Below are 22500 nucleotides of genomic sequence, written 5' to 3' on the forward strand. Positions count from 1 at the left end.
TACTGTAATACTATACAACGAATTAATACCGAGACTGATATTTAAGCAGTAGAACGCAGAGGGAGTGTGTCGTCATGAAATAACATCACGGCTGTGATTCGGTGGCCGTAGATCATCAGAGCCGTGATGTTATCGGTGATCACACACTCCCTATCGGGTTCTACTGCTTTAATACAGCAGTTAAACAAACACAGTAAGAAATGAATAAACTGGGTGTTTAATATGTTTTAATGTTCAGTTCCTTCCTTCAGTCCATGACTGAGGTGTCCTTGAGCAAGACACCTAACCCCCAACTGCACCCTGGGTGCCATGGATAGGGCTGTCCGTCGCTACAGGCCAGTGTGCTCACTGCCCCCTAGTGTGTGTGGGTGTTCACTAGTGTGTATGTGGTGTTTCACTTCACAGATGGGTTAAATGCGGAGGTGGAATTTCCCCGTTTGTGGGATTAAAAAGTGTCATTCTTAAGATCAGCTTTATGCTGAGAAGGCAGCCGTGTGTGTGTGTGTGTGTGTGTGTGTGTGTGTGTGTGTGTGTGTGTGTGTGTGTGTGTGTGTGTGTGATTGCACTCCTTGTACTTATTTAAGCCCATTACTGCACATTAGTGCCCATTAAAACACAGTAGATAAATCCTGTAGACTAGTTATTACACTAATGCTGTTGCGAGTGTTCGGTCATTAAGAAGCTTTTACCATCGACTTCAGTGTTTATGGAGATGAAGCTGCTGGTGTGTGTTTATGCAGTAATATAGTAGAGAGCGTGCTGTACAGTGAGATATTGGCACTGGTGCGCTGAGATCATGGACATGAGGCTAAAGGACTGAGTAGATCAGCAAAGCAGTTTGGATATCAGTACAGCAGCACCTCCTGTGCATTGCAGTGGTTTTACCACAGGTGCATTGATAAGTTGGTCTGAAAAAGCCATTATTATTATTATTATTATTACTATCATTATTATTATTATTATTATTATTATTATTATTATTATTATTATTGTTACTAGTACTACTACTACTACTTCTTCTACTACTACTAGTGCATGGTTCAAATTCTGCAACCCTTCTTCTCTTACAGCTTTTGAGCTTGAACAAATGCATAGCAACCCCCAGAGAAACCACAACAATGACATAGCATCACTTGGAATACCATAGCAACAGCCTAGTCACACTCTTTGGCTACCATAGCAGCTTTGCAACCACCTGGGATACCATAGCAACCACCTAGCAACGCCTTCTATACCACCTGGGATACTACAGCAGCAGCCTGGCCATATACAGTGGGTTGCAAAAGTATTCATACCCCTTGAACTTTTCCATATTTTGTCACATTACAACCACAAACATAAATATATTTCACTGGAATTTAATGTGAAAGACCAACACAAAGTGGTATACAATTGTGAAGTGGAAAGAAAATTATACATGAATCAAAACATTTTTTACAAATAAAAAACTAATAAGTGCGACGTGCAAAAGTATTCAGCCCCCCTGAGTCAATACTTTGTGGAGCCACCTTTTGCTGCAATTACAGCTGCAAGTCTTTTAGGGTATGTCTCCACCAGCTTTGCACATCTAGTGACTGAAATTCTTGCCCATTCCTCCTTGCAAAACAGCTCAAGCTCAGTCAGATTGGATGGAGAGCGTTTGTGAACAGCAGTTTTGAGATCTTGCCACAAATTCTCAATTGGGTTAAGGTCTGGACTCTGACTGGGCCATTCTAACACATGAATATTCTTTTTTTTAAACCACTCCATTGTAGCTCTGGCTTTATGTTTAGGGTCGTTGTCCTGCTGGAAGGTGAACCTCCGCCCCAGTCTCAAATCATTTGCTGACTCCAACAGGTTTTCTTCCAAGATTGCCCTGTATTTGGCTCCATCCATCTTCCCATCAACTTTGACCAACTTCCCGGTCCCTGCTGAAGAGAAGCACCCCCAGAGCATGATGCTGCCACCACCATATTTGACAGTGGGGATGGTGTTTTCAGAGTGATGTGCAGTGTTATTTCTCCGCCACGCATAGCGTTTTGCATTGTGGCCAAAAAGTTCTATTTTGGTCTCGTCTGACCAAAGCACCTTCTTCCACATGTTTGCTGTGTCCTCAACATGGCTTCTGGCAAACTGCAAACGGGACTTCTTATGGTTTTCTTTTAACAATGGCTTTCTCCTTGCCACTCTTCCATAAAGACCACATTTGTGTAGTGCACAACTAATTGTTGTCCTGTGGACAGTTTCCCCCACCTGAGCTGTGGCTCTCTGCATTTCATCCAGAGTCACCATGGGCCTCTTGGCTGCCTCTCTGATCAGTGATCTCCTTGTTCGGCCTGTAAGTTTAGGTGGACGGCCTTGTCTTGGCAGGTTTACTGTGGTGCCATACTCTTTCCATTTCCGGATGATGGATTGAACAGTGCTCCGTGAGATGTTCAAAGCTTGGGAAATCTTTTTATAACCTAAGCCTGCTTTAAACTTCTCCAAAACCATATTCCTAACCTGTCTGGTGTGTTCTTTGGACTTCATGATGCTGTTTGCTCCCCAATATTCTCTTAACCAACATCTGAGGCCGTCACGGAGCAGCTGTATTTGTACTGAGATTAGATTACACACAGGTGGACCCTTTTGAGTCATTAGCAGTCATCAGGCAACTTCTGAATGCAATTGGTTGCACTCAGGGAAAAGGGGGCTGAATACTTTTGCACGTCGCACTTATTAGTTTTTTATTTGTAAAAAATGTTTTGATTCATGTATAATTTTCTTTCCACTTCACAATTGTATACCACTTTGTGTTGGTCTTTCACATTAAATTCCAGTGAAATATATTTATGTTTGTGGTTGTAATGTGACAAAATATGGAAAAGTTCAAGGGGTATGAATACTTTTGCAACCCACTGTATTTGTAACCACCTGGAGTACGATGCAACAGCTTAGCAACATCATAGCAACTCCCTGGGATATCATAGCATGGCCTAGCAACTATTTAACAACCACCAAGCAATGCCCTAACAACAAGTTGGAATACCGTAGCAACATCATAGCAACTACCTGAAATTACTGTATAAGCCCAATGAAGTTATTCAACTTAACACAGTTATTTAACTGTGTTTTGACGAAAGGTGGCGTATTTAAGGTAGAACGGGGCGTCCACTCATGTCTGGTGTAAACAGCTTCATTGATTACAATGGAAGCATTTTGGTTCTGTCGTTGTTACTAAATTGCTGTACACTGCAAAAAATACTACCTTGTCAAGTAAAATGATCTTAACTTTAGTTAATAAATCTAATATTTCTCCTGTAGAGATTGTTGTAAGCTTAATTTAAGATTATCTACCTTATTTCTAGACATTTTTTACTTTCTTACAAGCAAAACTCCTCCCAGTACAACCGAAACTCCTCCCAGTAAAACCGAAACTCCTCCCAGTACAACCAACACTCCTCCGAGTACAACCAACACTCCTCCCAGTACAACCAACACTCCTCCCAGTACAACCAAAATACCTCCCAATGGAGCCTAAACACCTCAGTGTACAACCAAAACTCCTCCCCGTACAATCGAACCTCTTCCCACTACAATCGAAACCCCTCTCAGTACAATCGAAACTCTCCATGCAGTGCATCACTGGGCGTGTGATCCGTGTCTGTGAGGAAGACAATCATGGAAGACTCTCACTGTTGGGAACCGGATGGAAAGAAATGCTTAACAGAAACACGAACAGACTCTACTGAGCAAAACAAACTGCAGTTAGAGAGGCTGACTGGATCAACAGTTGGTAATTGGTAGCTGCGTTATGAGCAGATTTGCATATTCCGTCCTGCAGCAGTCGGATTTCAGTCTGACTAACCGGAGAAGCGTTTGACTGCCAGTTGTAAATGCATGAGGCAAAAATCTAATCCGGATGAGTAAAATGATCCCACCATGTCGGCAGACAAGTTAAGAAATGTGATCTGCCACTTTGGTGAGAAATTTACTGGACAAAATTAACTCAAACAAGTGAATAATGTCTAGAAATAAGATAGATAATCTTATAATAGGTGCACAACCATCTCAAAATAGGAAATATGATTGGACTAGATTTAAGATCTTCACTCGATATGATATTATTTTTTGCCATGGCCAAGATGGTATTTGTTATAGTTATTTTCAGCCGAGTTCTTACTTAAACTTTGTTGTGGCTTTGACTTTAACAGCTGGTTGCTCACAGGCGAATAAGGCTGCATGACACTTTCAGATCGGAGATTAGCTCGGAGTGCCAGTATCAGGAGATGCCGCTCGTATATCATACCTCTCAGACAGTCGCATTGCCAGGTTGCATCTAACTGTGGTGTAATTAGAGTTAGACGATTATTCCTCCTGCCTTTAGAAGGACTATCGGATTCTCTCAGGCTCTGAGACGATGATGTTTAGTGAAACCACTCAGGTGTGTGTGTGTGTGTGTGTGTGTGTGTGTGTGTGTGTGTGTGTGTGTGTGTGTGTGTGTGTGTGTGTGTGTGTGTGTGTGTGTGTGTGTTGAGGACCACAGTGCTGAGTTAATCCCAGCTCTCCCTGTATGAAATATTAAAGCCTATAGATCTGACTCATCTAATATTAATTAGCCTTTTTGTGGAGAGTGACCAAATCTCCACAAATAGACATGCGCTCCAGAAGGCACGGCGACTCAGCATCTCTCTTTACATACTCTATTTCTCTCTCGCGCTCGCTCACCCAACACTCTGTTTAATGCCTTCCAATCAGAACAGACATGTAGAGTTTTATCTCTGTCTGATGTTTGAGGAAAGTCCTCATCTGTACCATAAAGTTCGGTAGGCTTACAGTTTAGTTTAGTCCCTAAACTCAGTCGTAACGTCTTATAAATACATATACATCTACCTTCTATTCCACTGCAGCCAAATTTTAGCAACCACCTGGGACAACATAGCAGTAGCCTAGCAACACTTGGGATAGCATAGGAATGGTCTAGCAGCAATGTGGAATAGCATAACAACAGCTTAGCAACACTGTAGCACATTGTAGCAACCACCTGGGAGAGCATGGCAATAGCCTAGCAACCACCTGGGATAACTTAGCAACAGCCTAGGAACACCGTAGCAATCACGTAGGATAGCATAGCAACACCAAAGTAACTACGTGGGAGAGCATAGCAATAGCCTGGCAACACCTTAGCAACCAGGTGGGATAGAATACCATTGGCCTAGCAGCACTTTAGCAACAGCCTAGTAACAATGTGTCAACCATGTGGGATAGCATAGTAACAGTCTATCAACACTGTAGCAGCCACATGGGAGCTCATAACAGCAGCCTAGCAACACTGTAGTGACCAGGTGGGATTGCATACCAACAGATGAGCAACACCTTAGCAACCAGATGGGATAGCATAGCAACAGACTAGCAACACTGCATCAACCACGTGGGATAGCATAACAATAGCCTAGCAAAACCTTAGCAACCACATGGGAGATTGTAGCAACAGCCTAGCAACACCTTAGTGACCAGGTGGGATAGCATAGCAACAGCCTAGCAACACCTTAGAAACCAGGTGGGATAGCATAGCAACATCCTAGCAACACCTTAGAAACCGGGTGGGATAGCATAGCAACAGCCTAGCAACACCTTAGAAACCAGGTGGGATAGCATAGCAACATCCTAGCAACACCTTAGAAACCGGGTGGGATAGCATAGCAACAGCCTAGCAACACCTTAGCAACCATGTGTATAGCATATTATTGTTCATCTCGTGCTTAACTGTCTAATAAGGATTGTAACATCGTCCTCGATATACTACATTTATACAGGTTTATATGATTAATATTAACAATACAACTACAATAATAATAATAATAATATTTGTGTTTGTTTTCTGCAGGTGGTTGACGTATCTGCTGATACTGATCCTGGATCTGGTCATCTGCCTGGCAGCGTGTCTCGGTCTGGCCAAACAGTCGCGCTGGCTCCTCACCACGTAAGAGCTCAGCCTGCAGAGCTTAGATCACCTGAGTGACCAGATTTCAGAGAAACGGTCATCACTGATTTACTCACTGCTGCATTACTGTGAGCAGCGCATCAGGAGCGAAGTGTCGGTGCTGTATCTTCATCTGTGTCTGATATATGGAGGCTTTAAGAAGTGCAGACTTTGATAGGCACGTCTAAAGTACCCACTGTATTAAAGTAACGGGGAGAAGGAGAACGGACAGATAGTAGAGTGCGAGTGGTCAGAGAGGGGTTTTTTTCTCATTTTCTGGAGTGAAGGAAATCTCTGGGGCATGAAATCCGTCTCCAGCTCAGCCACGCGGGACAAGCGCTGTCTGACCACATCACACACACACACACACACACAGTTGTGAGGGAAAAAGTATAAAACTCTTTCAAGTGATCTGGCTTTGAGTGTGAATAGTTCTCAGTCATAAAAATGGAGTCAAACGTGATTATGCAGCACATTTGAGATGTAATAGTGTCAACACAGTGAAGTTTCTAACACGCTCACTTTTACACGTCCCCCTGGCACACCTTTTCACAACAACTGGAGCTTAAAGGGGCCCAAATTTTTTTAAAAGCTAAAATGTCCTAAATTTCTTGAAAAACTAAACAGTAAACATTGTTAAATTACTGTTCACTGCACTGTTCTCTCACCAGTTAGCCATTACCTGGAATTCCATAGCAACAGCATAGCAACACCTTAGCAATGACCTGGACTGCCATAGCAACAGCCTAGCAACACGTTAGCCATTACCTGGAATACTATAGCAACAGTCTAGCAACTCCTTAGCAATCACCTGGGATACCATAGCAGCAGCCAAGCAACACGTTAGCCATTACCTGGAATACTATAGCAACAGCCTAGCAACACCTTAACAATCATCTGGGATACCATAGCAGCAGCCTAGCAGCACCTTAGAAAATGACCTGGAATACCATAGAAACAGTCTAGCAACACCTTAGCAATCACCAGGGATACCATAGCAACAGCCTAGCAACACGTTAGCCATTACCTGGAATACTATAGCAACAGCCTAGCAACACCTTAATAATCATCTGGGATACCATAGCAGCAGCCTAGCAGCACCTTAGAAAATGACCTGGAATACCATAGAAACAGTCTAGCAACACCTTAGCAATCACCTGGGATACCATAGCAACAGTCTAGCAACACCTTAGCAATCACCTGGGATACCATAGCAACAGCCTAGTAACATGTTAGCCATTACCTGGAATACTATAGCAACAGCCTAGCAATACGTTAGCCATTACCTGGAATACTATAGCAACAGCCTAGCAACATCTTAACAATCATCTGGGATACCTTAGCAGCAGCCTAGCAGCACCTTAGAAAATGACCTGGAATACCATAGAAACAGTCTAGCAACACCTTAGCAATCACCTGGGATACCATAGCAACAGTCTAGCAACACCTTCGCAATCACCTGGGATACCATAGCAACAGCCTAGTAACACGTTAGCCATTACCTGGAATACTATAGCAACAGCCTAGCAACACCTTAGCAATCACCTGGAATATTATAGCATTAGGCTAATGCCTACTACTATGTATCCCATATATAACAGTATATAAACATTATTAGACTACTAGTACTTTTTTCGAAAGGGTTCTATGTAGAACCATTGTCTTTACTAAAGAACCCTTGAAAAAACATCTTTTTTTAAGAGCGCTCCTAATCTCTAAATAAATGTGCGCTGGACACCTGCAGAATTCCTCATGTATTATACACATTCATTCAGGGTAAAATTAGTCATACTGCGTAGAACCAGTCAGCTTGAGAACCCTTACAGTACAAGAGGCCCCTCAGTACAGTGAGTCACGGCGACTGTGTCTGTTACAGGATGATGGTGTTCGGTGTTCTAACTCTGATCCTGAGCTGGGCGTCTCTGGGAGCAGATATAGCGACAGCTGTGGTGAGTTCCAGAATTACAACTGTTTATACAGTCGCTGGCCACTTTATTAGAAACACCCACCTTGTGCTTCCGCTCGCTGGCCACTTTATTAGAAACACCCACCTTATGCTTCCGCTCGCTGGCCACTTTATTAGAAACACCCACCTTGTGCTTCCACTCACTGGCCACTTTATTAGAAACACCCACCTTGTGCTTTTACTCACTGGCCACTTTATTAGAAACACCTACCTTGTTCTTCCACTCACTGGCCACTTTATTAGAAACACCTACCATGTGCTTCCACTCACTGGCCACTTTATTAGAAACACCTACCTTGTTCTTCCTCTCACTGGCCACTTTATTAGAAACACCTACCATGTGCTTCCACTCACTGGCCACTTTATTAGAAACACCCACCTTGTGCTTCCACTCACTGGCCACTTTATTAGAAACACCCACCTTGTGCTTCCGCTCACTGGCCACTTTATTAGAAACACCTACCTTGTGCTTCCACTCACTGGCCACTTTATTAGAAACACCTACCATGTGCTTCCACTCACTGGCCACTTTATTAGAAACACCTACCTTGTGCTTCCACTCACTGGCCACTTTATTAGAAACACCCACCTTGTGCTTCCACTCACTGGCCACTTTATTAGAAACACCTACCATGTGCTTCCACTCACTGGCCACTTTATTAGAAACACCCACCTTGTGCTTCCACTCACTGGCCACTTTATTAGAAACACCCACCTTGTGCTTCCACTCACTGGCCACTTTATTAGAAACACCCACCTTGTGCTTCCACTCACTGGCCACTTTATTAGAAACACCCACCTTGTGCTTCCACTCACTGGCCACTTTATTAGAAACACCCACCTTGTGCTTCCACTCACTGGCCACTTTATTAGAAACACCCACCTTGTTCTTCCACTGACTGGCCACTTTATTAGAAACACCCACCTTGTGCTTCCGCTCACTGGCCACTTTATTAGAAACACCCACCTTGTTCTTCCACTGACTGGCCACTTCATGCTTGTGCATGTTTTGGAGATTAGACTCTCAAAATAACACGTGATAAAGTTTCAATTTTTTCAAAAAATTTCAATTTTTTCTTTGTTTGTGCTTTATGCTGTTTTTTTGTTTGTTTTTTTGTTTGTTTGTTTTGCTCTGTTTATTGAGGCAGTAACAGCAAAAAATCATTTAATTAGTCCAAAAACGGAAGACAAAGTCTCCCCGTATGTTTAATGGACAGTGGGCACTGATGGGTCAGAGTGCCTGATTAGCCTGAATGTTATTGTGCAGTAAGAGGTCAGGCTGAACCCGGGGAGAGAGAATCAGCAGTGTTGCAGTCGAGCGCAGAGACATTTACATATATGCAAATGTAGCTTGAGAAATGCGTGTTTTTCCCTTGGCGTGTGCGTTTGTGTTGTACGTGTGCAGTGCATATGCAAATGTATGCAAAAATGGAAATGTGGTTTACTGCATGCGTATTATTCTCGTATTCTATTGTTGGCACATCCTCAAAAGGAAATTCCACCAATTGTTTAAAATTCCATTCAATCGCATAATTAAATGGTTGAGATGTAAACAGAGCCGTTCAGAGTGGTTCGGTGTGAAACGCTCTGTTCTAGATAAACTTAGAGTCAGAACTGTCCACAGTGGTGGTGATGGGAACCGAACGTCCCTCTAAAAGCTCTGACAAAGTTCCTACATGAACTGGTTCTGAATTCACGGCCTGATGACGGAGACGCTGGTTTATGAGAGTTTAGAGAGGATTAACTGTATTTTTAAAACCCATTCATGGTGGAGTTAGTTGTACATGTGCTGCAACAAATGATATCCTAGAAAGTGGAAACATCTTAAATGAACGCTAGATATCCGTATTTTTAATTTTTAATGATTGTCGTAGGAATATCGGAAAACTATTTAAAGTGTTTCTAGTCATGTTTTACTTGTTTTAAGCGTTATTTCTTGAAATCGGCAAAATTATCCTCATTATTTCTCAAAACAAATGAAATGATTTGCCAATGGATTAAAACACTTTTCATAACATAAAATTACTTAAAACATGTCTAGAACCAAATGAAATAATCTTATAATATCTGTAATATTATTATTATTATTATTATTGTCCTAACTAGAATTTAATGTGTTGACCTGCCAAGATATATTTTTATTGTGCTAAAGAAACTTATTATTTGAGATTTTCCACTATTTTATCATCTACAGCACTGTGCGAAAGTCTCAGGCACCCAAGACACATTTTCTAAATCTATTTATTTGTGTAGTTTGTGTTTTATTGCTGAGAAGTGTTAATATTTGAATAAGCTATGTAGAATATTAACTAGTATTATTAATTATATATATATAGTGCTTTTCTGGATGTCAGTGTGTTTGTTTAACCATCTCCAAGCCTCTCCTCCTCGAGGAAGTCCAGTATTATATGTAGTTAAAAAGCAGCTCCTGGTTTGACCAATCAGTGCTCAGTAAATTGAGCTCATGATGTCATTGATGATATTAACGAGTCTCTGTGGCGGCTGTGAAGGTGTCCAGGAAAAATATGGACCCAAGAAATTCTTGTTACTGTTTATTGTTTTTCTGTTTATTTGAATTATGAATACGACTTTATTCTAATGTATATTGTGATAAACTCACTGCTGAGGTCAACTGGTTAAAAATCTGCTTAATAGCCCTAAAACCTTCGCACAGTGCTGTACATCTAATATCAAAAGCTAAATATATGAACTTTTAAAGGAAATTAAAAAAAAATATATATATATATATCCATCCATCCATCCATTATCTTAGCTTCTCTGGGGTTCGGGTCGCGGGGGCAGCATCCTAAGCAATGAGGCACAGACCTCCCTTTCCCCAGCCACTTCCACTGGCGCTCCCAGGCCAGCTGGGCGATATAGTCGCGCCACCGTGTCCTGGGTCTTCCCCGGGGTCTCCTCCCCGGTGGACTTGCCTGTGACACCTCACGAGGGAGGCGTCCAGGAGGCATCCTAACCAGATGCCCGAACCACCTCAGCTGGCTCCTCTCGACGTGGAGAAGCAGCGGCTCTACTCCGAGTCCCTCCTGGATGACCGAACTTCTCACCCTATCTCTAAGGGAGAGTCCAGACACCCTGCGGAGGAAACTCATTTCGGCCGCTTGTATTCGCGAAACTGGCTTATATATATATTAAGTTTAAATACATCAGAACATAATCAATGTAAAAGTCTAAGATCTGAATAATTGGTTTAATTTTTAATATCTTGTGCTGAGAGAGCAGCGTGGACTGACGCGGTCGATCAGGCCGTCCATCATATTTACGGTCAGTGAGTAGTATTAGGCATGTTAACTACATTTATAATGCGTTCACTTTGCTAAGATATCGTCTTATTTTAGTGTGCAGTCAAAATAGTCCCCAAAGAAAACTTCAGATTTTCCACTGTTTTCCATCTTCAACATTCCATCTAACCTCAGAAGACTCACTGGTGGTTCTGGATCGTCTGTCAGAGGGTCTGTATTGGTGTTGGAGTCATTGGGTGGTGTGTCTTTGTTCTTGTGTTCTGCAGGGAACCAGTGACTTCTGTGTGTCTCCAGACAAATTCATCATGAACCAGACCAAAGACATGGTCAGCTCAGGTGAGTCTCAGTTCAGAGGTGAGTCCAGTTTATCCCGGTCACGTACCAAGTTTCTAATGTCGGAATAAAGTCATGAGTCTGGTTAGAGTCTCGCGTCATCTTGACCGTTTAGTGTGCGGTTGCCAGTCTTGCATCCTAAGCCTGGAATCTCCGTAAAATCTGCACATCTGCTCCACTTTAACACAATTCTATCCATTTAAAATGTGAAGTGACTGCTTTAATATTTCAGGGTGACTGAGCGTAACAGTGAGGACTCTCAGAACGGCGTTGTTGAAGAAGCTTCGGTGTTTTTTCCCTGTTTTTCGCTTTCCGTTACCCTTTTTTAGTTAGTTTGGTTTTTATGCTTTAGCTCCTAACACCCAGTCATCAACGCTGAATCGCTGCATGTTGTGCTGACGTGTAAATCTTTATATCAAATTTTTAAAAAGGTACCAGGTTAATTATAAAGATTCTGGGTGATGATCTGCCAGAATATACAGTTCAGCAGTGAACCGAGTCCCAGATCTTTAAGATCAGATAAGATGGACTTTTATTCTCCCACTGGGGGAAATTTGCATTGTTACAGCAGAAAACACAGCGAGCAGATAAAGAGCAGTAAGTAGACAGAGATGTGCATCATACAAAATACTAAATATAAGATAAACTATAGAAATAAATAAATAAACAAGGCGTCTGTTAGGAGAAAAATCTAAAAAATAAAAATAGAGTTAAGAAACTACAGATTTACAGTTTAGACATGCAGCTGTGTGGATACCTCACATTTCTCAGCAGGTAAAGACTTTATATCACACAGAAACTGCAAATATTGCACAGTAATGATTATAGATATCACACAGAACGTGTGTGTGTGTGTGTGGGTGTGTATTGCACTTTACACACTCAGCCAACATGTCTTCCCATCTGTGCCGCTGCAGAGTGGAAGCACGAGGGTTAATCTGCTTGTAAATTCCCACCGGATTCAGGAATCGGCTCAAAAGTCTAGTTGCAGTCACACTACAAGTGACACTGCAAGATTCCTAATCTCGGCAAAACCTTAGTCTGTGACTCAAAACTGTGACACAGTCTTTAGATGTGAGAGGGGGGCAGACTTCAGTCTTTCCGAGGTCTTTCCGAGGTCTTCCCGAGGTCTGCCCGAGGTCTTCCCGAGGTCTTCCCGAGGTCTTCCCGAGGTCTTTTCCAGGTCCTCTGTGTATGGTTAGCATTAATGTAACAGTTCAGCGAAACATCAAACGCTCAGGTTTCTGCTGAGATGTAGCTGATCAGCCGAGACGGTTCCTAATGTTCCCTCTTTAATCTAGCACCGGCGCTACGAGGGCTGCCCTGTTTTTGTCCCTGTTGATCAGAAATGAACATTTTTAATATTTAATTTGACTGTAGTCTGAGTTTCTTATCCGCTTCTGTTTCCCTGTGTTTATCCAGAAATCGTCCATTATTATTTATACTGCAGCCAGACGCTCCCCAACCCCTTCCAGCAGGTACATACGCCTGTCTGTCTGTATATACCTCTCTGTCTGTCTGTCTCTGCCTGTCTGTCTGTCTGTCTCTGCCTGTCTGTCTGTATATACCTCTCTGTCTGTTCTTTCTGTCTGTCTCTGCCTGTATATACATCTGTCTGTCTGTCTCTGCCTGTCTGTCTGTCTGTCTCTGCCTGTCTCTCTGCCTGTCTGCCTGTCTGCCTGTCTGTCTGCCTGTCTGTCTGTCTGTCTGCCTGTCTCTCTGCCTGTCTGCCTGTCTGCCTGTCTGCCTGTCTGTCTGTCTGTCTGTCTCTGCCTGTCTGTCTGTATATACCTCTCTGTCTGTTCTTTCTGTCTGTCTCTGCCTGTGTATACATCTATGTCAGTCTGTCTCTGTCTGTCTGTCTCTGTCTGTCTGTCTCTGCCTGTCTGTCTCTGCCTGTATTTACATCTCTGTCTGTCTGTCTCTGCCTGTCTGTATATACATCTCTGTCTGTCTGTCTCTTCCTGTCTGTCTGTCTGCCTGTATATACATCTCTGTCTGTCTGTCTCTGCCTGTCTGTATATACATATCTGTCTGTCTGTTTGTCTGTCTGTATATACATCTGTCTGTCTGCCTGTCTGTATGTATGGACATCTGTCTGTCTGTCTTTCTTTTCTATCTCTCTTTATGTTCTATATTATCCTTATTTATTTTCACTCTTTATCTCTCATCATTCTTTCTTTTTCTTTTTTTTTTTTCTTTGTATCCATTTTTAGAAACTTTACCAAATGTGTCCGTCGTGACCGTTTCAGCTCAAAAACAGAGCCGGTACATGACCAGCAGACCCAGCTCTGAACAGCTGTTCACACACAATCATCAGGTGTTTCATTAAAACACTAAAAAGCGCTGAACTATAGAAACTATGATGATTCTTAATGTTCCTCACTGATTTTCAGACTTCAGGACACATTTACTTCAGAACAATGGGATCTAGCTGCTCACCGTGTGGCCATGAGGGACAGGGATGCAGCCTCACGTCCTGCTCTAAAGTACAGGGGCGTGGCTTATATAAGGACCCGCCCACAGACTAAAACGCTGTGTTTTGGTAGTGACAAAAAAAAATGGCATTTTGAATAAAATGTTTTATTTAAAAATTAAAAGTTTTTTTTTTCTTTTCAATTTTAAAAGATAAAATTAAAAATGTAAATGTTACATTTTTAAATATATGTAAATATATAAATAAATTTAGGGTTTGGCACAGACTCCTCCCAGTAGAAAGCACCCTGTAAATGATGATTTAGTATATATGTAGCTTATTACTCTCTGTTAATACTCTGTGTTTAAACAGATCAGAACAGGATCATTTTAAATGTCTAAGATCTGAAAACATCGTATTTTTACTGCGGGAGAGCAGCGTGAACTAATTCAGTAGAACGAGCCAACGTGGCCCCGTCACTGAGCGTATAGATCATACATACAGTCAGTGAAGGGTCAAACTAGGAAAATGAGTGATATTAATCATTTATAAAGTGTCTATTCACTTTCCCAGCTGTAATATTCTGCCGTACGAACCCAAACTGACTCGTCTCTTCCTCCTCGCCTTAATCACTTTCCTTTCGTCTTCTCATTTCTCCTCTTCGCCTCCTTTAAGTTCCTTTTCCCTCTTTTCTTTCCACTTCTCCACCCCACGCTCTTTCTTTTCCGCTGTGTTTTGGTGTCTAATTGAAAGGCTGCTTTTGTGCTTCAGCCTCATTTGTTTCAGTTCTCGGCTCTTTGGTTCAGAGCGATGAGCTGATGTCAGATCAAAGCAGATTAATTAAATCTGCCCGTTTTGGGTAATTGACTGTGGCAGATTGTGCAGCAGAGATAGCGGCTCTTCCTCTTCATAGTCTGGGTCCTCAGATCCCCAGTTAGGGCTGATTTAAAGTGAAAATCTGCTGAAAAACGTGATTCGTAGTTTCCTCCCTTTACTCCAAATGGAGCTGATCAGCCCAGACATGATTCGTGTCTAAAGATCTGCCTCTTTAGTTTAAGTGAGTGAGACTTTTAATCCCACAAACGGGGAAATTCCACCTCCACATTTAACCCGTCCGTGAAGTGAAACGCCACATACACACTAGTGAATACACACACACTAGGGGCAGTGAGCACACTTGCCCGGAGCAATTGGGGGTTAGGTGTCTTGCTCAAGGACACCTCAGTCATGGACAAGAACTTGGCTCATACCTGTAGTTTCTTCACAAAACGGCAGGCATTTAACTTCATATCTGTATGAGTGGAGATTATTTTTACCATTAGAGTCTAAAAATACGAAACCACTGCGTTTTCACGCTGCGTCCTGGCAGGAAGCTCCCATCATAATCGATGGAAGTTGTCTACACGGGTAGAAATGAAGGTTCTGTTCAGGTTCATTTCCCGTTCATCGAGGTACAAACAGTGTAAACGTTCCCTCAGAGGTTCTACAGCGGTTTTAAGGTCTGATTGTGAAGTTTCTCCAGGTGAAAGTTCGTGTTTACGGAGCCCTGCTGGTGCCATCCTGTATAAACAAACCTAGTGCATGGCCACACTTTATTAACGTGTGGGAACGAGATCCTAATGTGTGGCTGAGATGATTAAATCATGGCCACGACTTAGTAAGGCGTGGGACTGAGATGATTAAATCATGGCCACGACTTAGTAAGGCGTGGGACTGAGATGATTAAATCATGGCCACGACTTAGTAAGGCATAGGAACCGGATCGCGGCTTACTCAGTCGTGGCCACGCATTAGGATCTTGTTCCAATGCTTTACTAAGTTGTGGCCACGACTTAATAATCTCATTCCCACGCTTTACTAAATCATGTCCGCGCATTATTTTTATTTACACAGGATGTCCCCAGCAGGCCTCCGTACGTATTTGTACCTTTCAGAGTGTACAAACTTTTGTTCCCAGTCAGAGTGAGATGAGCAGCAGTGAGCAGTGATTGTGTTTCTAACTGCGTTAAAATGACGTCAGACTCAGGAAAACGTCCTTCACACGTCCTTATTAAAGAAGGCAGAGAGGAAGACGTCGTGCTCTGAGACGCGTAAGCTGGACGTCCGTCCCACCGCCGTCTTTTCAAGATCAGAGCATGAACTTCGTCTCCTCTGCAGACCAGTTTCTGCTCCGCCGTGTTGACCGGTAAAAACTCTCACTGTGACGGGACGCACAAGCAGAACGGACTGAAACTTTCCGATAGGGAATGTAATCGGATACAGACGCTTACACGGATATTATTCTCCTATTTAACTGATGATTTACAGGATTACCCACCTCATTCAACCAGATAGAAACTGTATTCCAATTGAGCTATTAGTCGGATTATTAACAGATTATTACGCTGCAAGTCAACACGGCTACTGTGACATAAGCTGGTTAGTAAGCCAGCACTGCCTGCAGTCATACTAGCTCCTCAGAACGTTCTGTTTATATTTTCACACCCGACATGGAGAAATATGAGCTTATGCTCGATTCTGTTTGCAAATCTGTGTAACCGTGAACCTTTTGTGAGCGACTGTGTGCAGGATATCGCTTTATGTTAACCGATGAGTCAAGCGAACTAGCAAGCAAGGCAGCTAATTAACCAAATTAAATGCTTCAGACCCTGCCAGAAAAACGGGCATAGACCAGCAAAGACCAGCAAAACCAGCGTATGTTGTGTTTTGGGTGACCAAACCGGGGTGACCAGATAAACCAGAACCAGATCCAATTAAACGAGCCTAAGTTTTGTGTTTTAGAGCTTTAGTCCATGTAAGTGAGTCCCACAGCGTCAGAAACCACATAACCAAGACTGTTAGAGATACCGAGCACCTCCACGCAGTCTGGGGTGAGTGTGTGGTGATTTAGACACACGGCTCCGTGATAATTTATGGGGTATGAGCTTAAACTCATTAGCTACATTTGCCTCGTCGCTCACGTGCAGTTGGCTCACCAGCGATTTGGGGAAAGGAAGAAAACTTTAATTTGCCCCAACAGACTAATGAGAACTATATGGGTTAGAATTCTGGGTCTGGTCATTGGAAGTGGCAGGTGAGGTCAGCTGCTCTGTCCTGTTTCGCCTGTGTCAAGTTTGTGAATTGTGGTGTAAGTGCCCCCCCTGCTGGTAGACAAGCTGAAGTGCAGAATTTTACAGTGTGTGTTTCAGAGCGGACCCCTGTTGAACTCCAGATAAATACTACAGGGATTTCCTCCCTGCAAAAGCTGCAGCTTGTATTAGAAAATTTAAGATTATAAAGAATTTATAATATTATTAAGAAATAAAGATTATTTTAATCTTATTCTAACATTTTAAAAACAGGGCGGTAGAATTGCCACCTTCAGATCTATGTGCTGATGCGTTGTTATACCCCCGCTGGGTGTGTGTCCATAATTTATTTGTATTTATTTGTATATAACTGACTAAGATCTGACCCTGAATCAGTTTGTTTTGCAGTCTTTATTGATATTTATTTGATTTTAGAGTAAGACCTGACCCTGAATCAGTTTGTTTTACAGTCTTTGTTTGTATATAATTGATTTTAGAGTAAGAGCTGACCCCGAATCAGTTTGTTTTACACGCTGTTTGTATATATTTGATTTTAGAGTAAGACCTGACCCTGAATCAGTTTGTTTTGCAGTCTTTATTGATATTTATTTGATTTTAGAGTAAGACCTGACCCCGAATCAGTTTGTTTTACACTCTTTGTTTGTATATATTTGATTTTAGAGTAAGAGCTGACCCCGAATCAGTTTGTTTTACACTCTTTGTTTGTATATATTTGATTTTAGAGTAAGAGCTGACCCCGAATCAGTTTGTTTTACACTCTTTGTTTGTATATATTTGATTTTAGAGTAAGAGCTGACCCTGAATCAGTTTGTTTTGCAGTTTTTGTTGATCTTTATTTGATTTTAGATTAAGATCTGACCCTGAATCAGTTTGTTTTGCAGTCCCTGACAGTTTTCCAGCGATCACTGACCACCATGCAGATCCAGGTCCAGGGGCTGCTGCAGTTCGCTGTGCCTCTGTTCCCCACGGCTGAGGTGATGCACACGTACACACAGATTGCTCTTACAGGAATCAGACATTCTTATCTTATTTTCATTATTTTATTATCTATTTGTTATTTTATCAATTATTATTCATATTCTCATTCTTTTATTAATATTTGTGATTTTAATATTTTTTTATCTTCCTCTTGTTTTATTTTTATTTGATTTTATTATCCTTTACATTTTGTGTTTGTTTTATTATATTTTTATGTTGTTTTATTATTAATGTTTCACTGTTTATACTTGCCTGATCTGAGTCTTCATTTATTAAATGTACTTTTATCATCTGACAAGTTCTTACACATCATCAGTCCCGTACTCTGTACTAACTCGGCAACACTGTGAATGAGAGGCACCCTCAATGTTCTCCGAGACTAAATAGCTTGATTGATTGATTGATTGATTGATTGATTGATTGATATATAAAACATTTGTCTCAACTTTGATTTCACAGATCCATTTTAAATAAACCAGCTGATTAATAAACTGACTTCAAACATGCGCCGTTTATTTTTTTCTTCTTGTTTAACAGAGGCTATGAGCCCTGTTGTAACCCTGATGTGTCTCCTGATGTTCACAGAGAGATTTGTTGGGTATCCAGCAGCTGTTGAATAATTCAGAAGGAAGCCTGCACCAGCTGACCGCCCTGCTGGACTGCAGAGGACTCAATAAGGTACTGACCACGGTACTAAAAGGTAGAAGGGCGTGATTGGATCAGCCCATTTCAGGACCCTGCATGACTGACAGTCGTCTGATTTATTAGTATTTTAGCCGATCTGTGATGAACTGCAGCTCCATTAACATTTCATTAAATACATCAATTATAATGTTCTGCCTCACTGCTGACTTACTGTTATTGTCTACTGTCTCACTGCTGACTTACTGTTATTGTCTACTGCCTCACTGCTGACTTACTGTTATTGTCTTCTGCCTCACTGCTGACTTACTGTTATTGTCTACTGTCTCACTGCTGACTTACTGTTATTGTCTTCTGCCTCACTGCTGACTTACTGTTATTGTCTACTGTCTCACTGCTGACTTACTGTTATTGTCTACTGTCTCACTGCTGACTTACTGTTATTGTCTACTGTCTCACTGCTGACTTACTGTTATTGTCTACTGCCTCACTGCTGACTTACTGTTATTGTCTACTGTCTCACTGCTGACTTACTGTTATTGTCTACTGTCTCACTGCTGACTTACTGTTATTGTCTACTGCCTCACTGCTGACTTACTGTTATTGTCTGCCTCACTGCTGACTTACTGTTATTGTCTGTCACACTACTGACTTACTGTTATTGTTTACTGTCTCACTACAGACATCCTGTTATTGTTTACTGTCTCACTACTGACTTACTGTTATTGTCTGCCTCACTACTGACTTACTGTTATTGTCTGTCACACTACTGACTTACTGTTATTGTTTACTGTCTCACTACAGACATCCTGTTATTGTTTACTGTCTCACTACTGACTTACTGTTATTGTCTACTGTCTCACTACAGACATCCTGTTATTGTTTACTGTCTCACTACTGACTTACTGTTATTGTCTACTGTCTCACTACAGACATCCTGTTATTGTCTACTGTCTCACTACTGACTGCTGACTTACTGTTATTGTCTACTGCCTCATTACTGACTATTGACAATGTTTTGTCTGCTACCTCACTATTATTTTTTTCTTATTTGTTTGTCTGCTGCCTCACTACTGATTACTGACTTAATGTTTTATTCTCTACTGCCTCATTATTGTCTACTGACTGTTTTATTTTGTGCTGCCTCACTACAGACTACTGACTTCCTGTTTTATTCTCTACAACCTCACTACTTGCATACTATTTTATTTGCTGGTGCTGCCTCACTACTGATTACTGTCTTACTATTTTATCTGCTGCCTCACTACTGATTACTGACCTTCTATTTTATCTGCTGCCTCACTACTGATTACTGACTTACTATTTTATCTGCTACCTCACTACTGATTACTGACTTACTATTTTATCTGCTACCTCACTACTGATTACTGACTTACTATTTTATCTGCTGCCTCACTACTGATTACTGACTTACTATTTTATCTGCTGCCTCACTACTGATTACTGACTTACTATTTTATCTGCTGCCTCACTACTGATTACTGACTTACTATTTTATCTGCTGCCTCACTACTGATTACTGACTTAGTATTTTATCTGCTGCCTCACTACTGATTACTGACTTAGTATTTTATCTGCTGCCTCACTACTGATTACTGACTTACTATTTTATCTGCTGCCTCACTACTGATTACTGACTTACTATTTTATCTGCTGCCTCACTACTGATTACTGACTTACTATTTTATCTGCTGCCTCACTACTGATTACTGACTTACTATTTTATCTGCTGCCTCACTACTGATTACTGACTTACTATTTTATCTGCTGCCTCACTACTGATTACTGACTTACTATTTTATCTGCTGCCTCACTACTGATTACTGACTTACTATTTTATCTGCTAACTCACTACTGATTACTGACTTACTATTTTATCTGCTGCCTCACTACTGATTACTGACTTACTATTTTATCTGCTTCCTCACTACTGATTACTGACTTACTATTTTATCTGCTTCCTCACTACTGATTACTGACTTACTATTTTATCTGCTGCCTCACTACTGATTACTGACTTACTATTTTATCTGCTGCCTCACTACTGATTACTGACTTACTATTTTATCTGCTACCTCACTACTGATTACTGACTTACTATTTTATCTGCTGCCTCACTACTGATTACTGACTTACTATTTTATCTGCTGCCTCACTACTGATTACTGACTTACTATTTTATCTGCTGCCTCACTACTGATTACTGACTTACTATTTTATCTGCTGCCTCACTGCTGATTACTGACTTACTATTTTATCTGCTGCCTCACTACTGATTACTGACTTACTATTTTATCTGCTGCCTCACTACTGATTACTGACTTAGTATTTTATCTGCTGCCTCACTACTGATTACTGACTTAGTATTTTATCTGCTACCTCACTACTGATTACTGACTTACTATTTTATCTGCTACCTCACTACTGATTACTGACTTACTATTTTATCTGCTGTCTCACTACTGATTACTGACTTACTATTTTATCTGCTGCCTCACTACTGATTACTGACTTACTATTTTATCTGCTGCCTCACTACTGATTACTGACTTACTATTTTATCTGCTGCCTCACTACTGATTACTGACTTACTATTTTATCTGCTGCCTCACTACTGATTACTGACTTACTATTTTATCTGCTGCCTCACTACTGATTACTGACTTACTATTTTATCTGCTTCCTCACTACTGATTACTGACTTACTATTTTATCTGCTAACTCACTACTGATTACTGACTTACTATTTTATCTGCTAACTCACTACTGATTACTGACTTACTATTTTATCTGCTTCCTCACTACTGATTACTGACTTACTATTTTATCTGCTTCCTCACTACTGATTACTGACTTACTATTTTATCTGCTTCCTCACTACTGATTACTGACTTACTATTTTATCTGCTGCCTCACTACTGATTACTGACTTACTATTTTATCTGCTGCCTCACTACTGATTACTGACTTACTATTTTATCTGCTGCCTCACTACTGATTACTGACTTAGTATTTTATCTGCTACCTCACTACTGATTACTGACTTAGTATTTTATCTGCTGCCTCACTACTGATTACTGACTTAGTATTTTATCTGCTGCCTCACTACTGATTACTGACTTACTATTTTATCTGCTACCTCACTACTGATTACTGACTTACTATTTTATCTGCTACCTCACTACTGATTACTGACTTACTATTTTATCTGCTGTCTCACTACTGATTACTGACTTACTATTTTATCTGCTGCCTCACTACTGATTACTGACTTACTATTTTATCTGCTACCTCACTACTGATTACTGACTTACTATTTTATCTGCTACCTCACTACTGATTACTGACTTACTATTTTATCTGCTGCCTCACTACTGATTACTGACTTACTATTTTATCTGCTGCCTCACTGCTGATTACTGACTTACTATTTTATCTGCTGCCTCACTACTGATTACTGACTTACTATTTTATCTGCTGCCTCACTACTGATTACTGACTTAGTATTTTATCTGCTGCCTCACTACTGATTACTGACTTAGTATTTTATCTGCTGCCTCACTACTGATTACTGACTTACTATTTTATCTGCTGCCTCACTACTGATTACTGACTTACTGTTTCATTGCCTGCTGTCCAATTTATGCATGTATTAACTACGGACTGATTTCCACAGTGAAGATCTTAGATCCACTAAAAGAAAATGACTGAAATTACAAGTTAATTGCGTAATGTATGTGAAACACAGTGTCAGAATTCTGAGGTGCATTTCTGTGTGTGTGTGTGTGTGTGTGTGTGTGCGCAGGACTACCTGGACGCTCTGATGGGCGTGTGTTATGATGGAGTGGAGGGTC

The 22500-nt window shown here is 41.2% G+C and overlaps 1 protein-coding gene across 5 annotated transcripts in view; it reads left to right on the top strand.

The window, feature by feature from the left end:
• The window catches only part of ttyh2 (tweety family member 2), a 122132-nt gene that overhangs the window by 92015 nt on the left and 7617 nt on the right, over nt 1–22500 (top strand). For 3 of the 5 annotated variants that reach the window (XM_037543914.1, XM_037543916.1, XM_037543917.1), the window contains exons 5-11: nt 5846–5941; nt 7818–7890; nt 11434–11503; nt 12923–12978; nt 17875–17979; nt 18569–18661; nt 22452–22500. The exon at nt 22452–22500 is cut by the window's right edge and continues 94 nt beyond it. In XM_037543914.1, coding sequence (XP_037399811.1) covers nt 5846–5941; nt 7818–7890; nt 11434–11503; nt 12923–12978; nt 17875–17979; nt 18569–18661; nt 22452–22500 — 542 coding nt within the window. The remainder of the gene's footprint in view (nt 1–5845; nt 5942–7817; nt 7891–11433; nt 11504–12922; nt 12979–17874; nt 17980–18568; nt 18662–22451) is intronic. The other 2 variants (XM_037543915.1, XM_037543918.1) reach the window with 1 other exon arrangement.

The sequence above is a fragment of the Pygocentrus nattereri genome, chromosome 13 (genome assembly GCF_015220715.1).
Source record: "Pygocentrus nattereri isolate fPygNat1 chromosome 13, fPygNat1.pri, whole genome shotgun sequence".
NCBI classification, from domain to species: domain Eukaryota; kingdom Metazoa; phylum Chordata; class Actinopteri; order Characiformes; family Serrasalmidae; genus Pygocentrus; species Pygocentrus nattereri.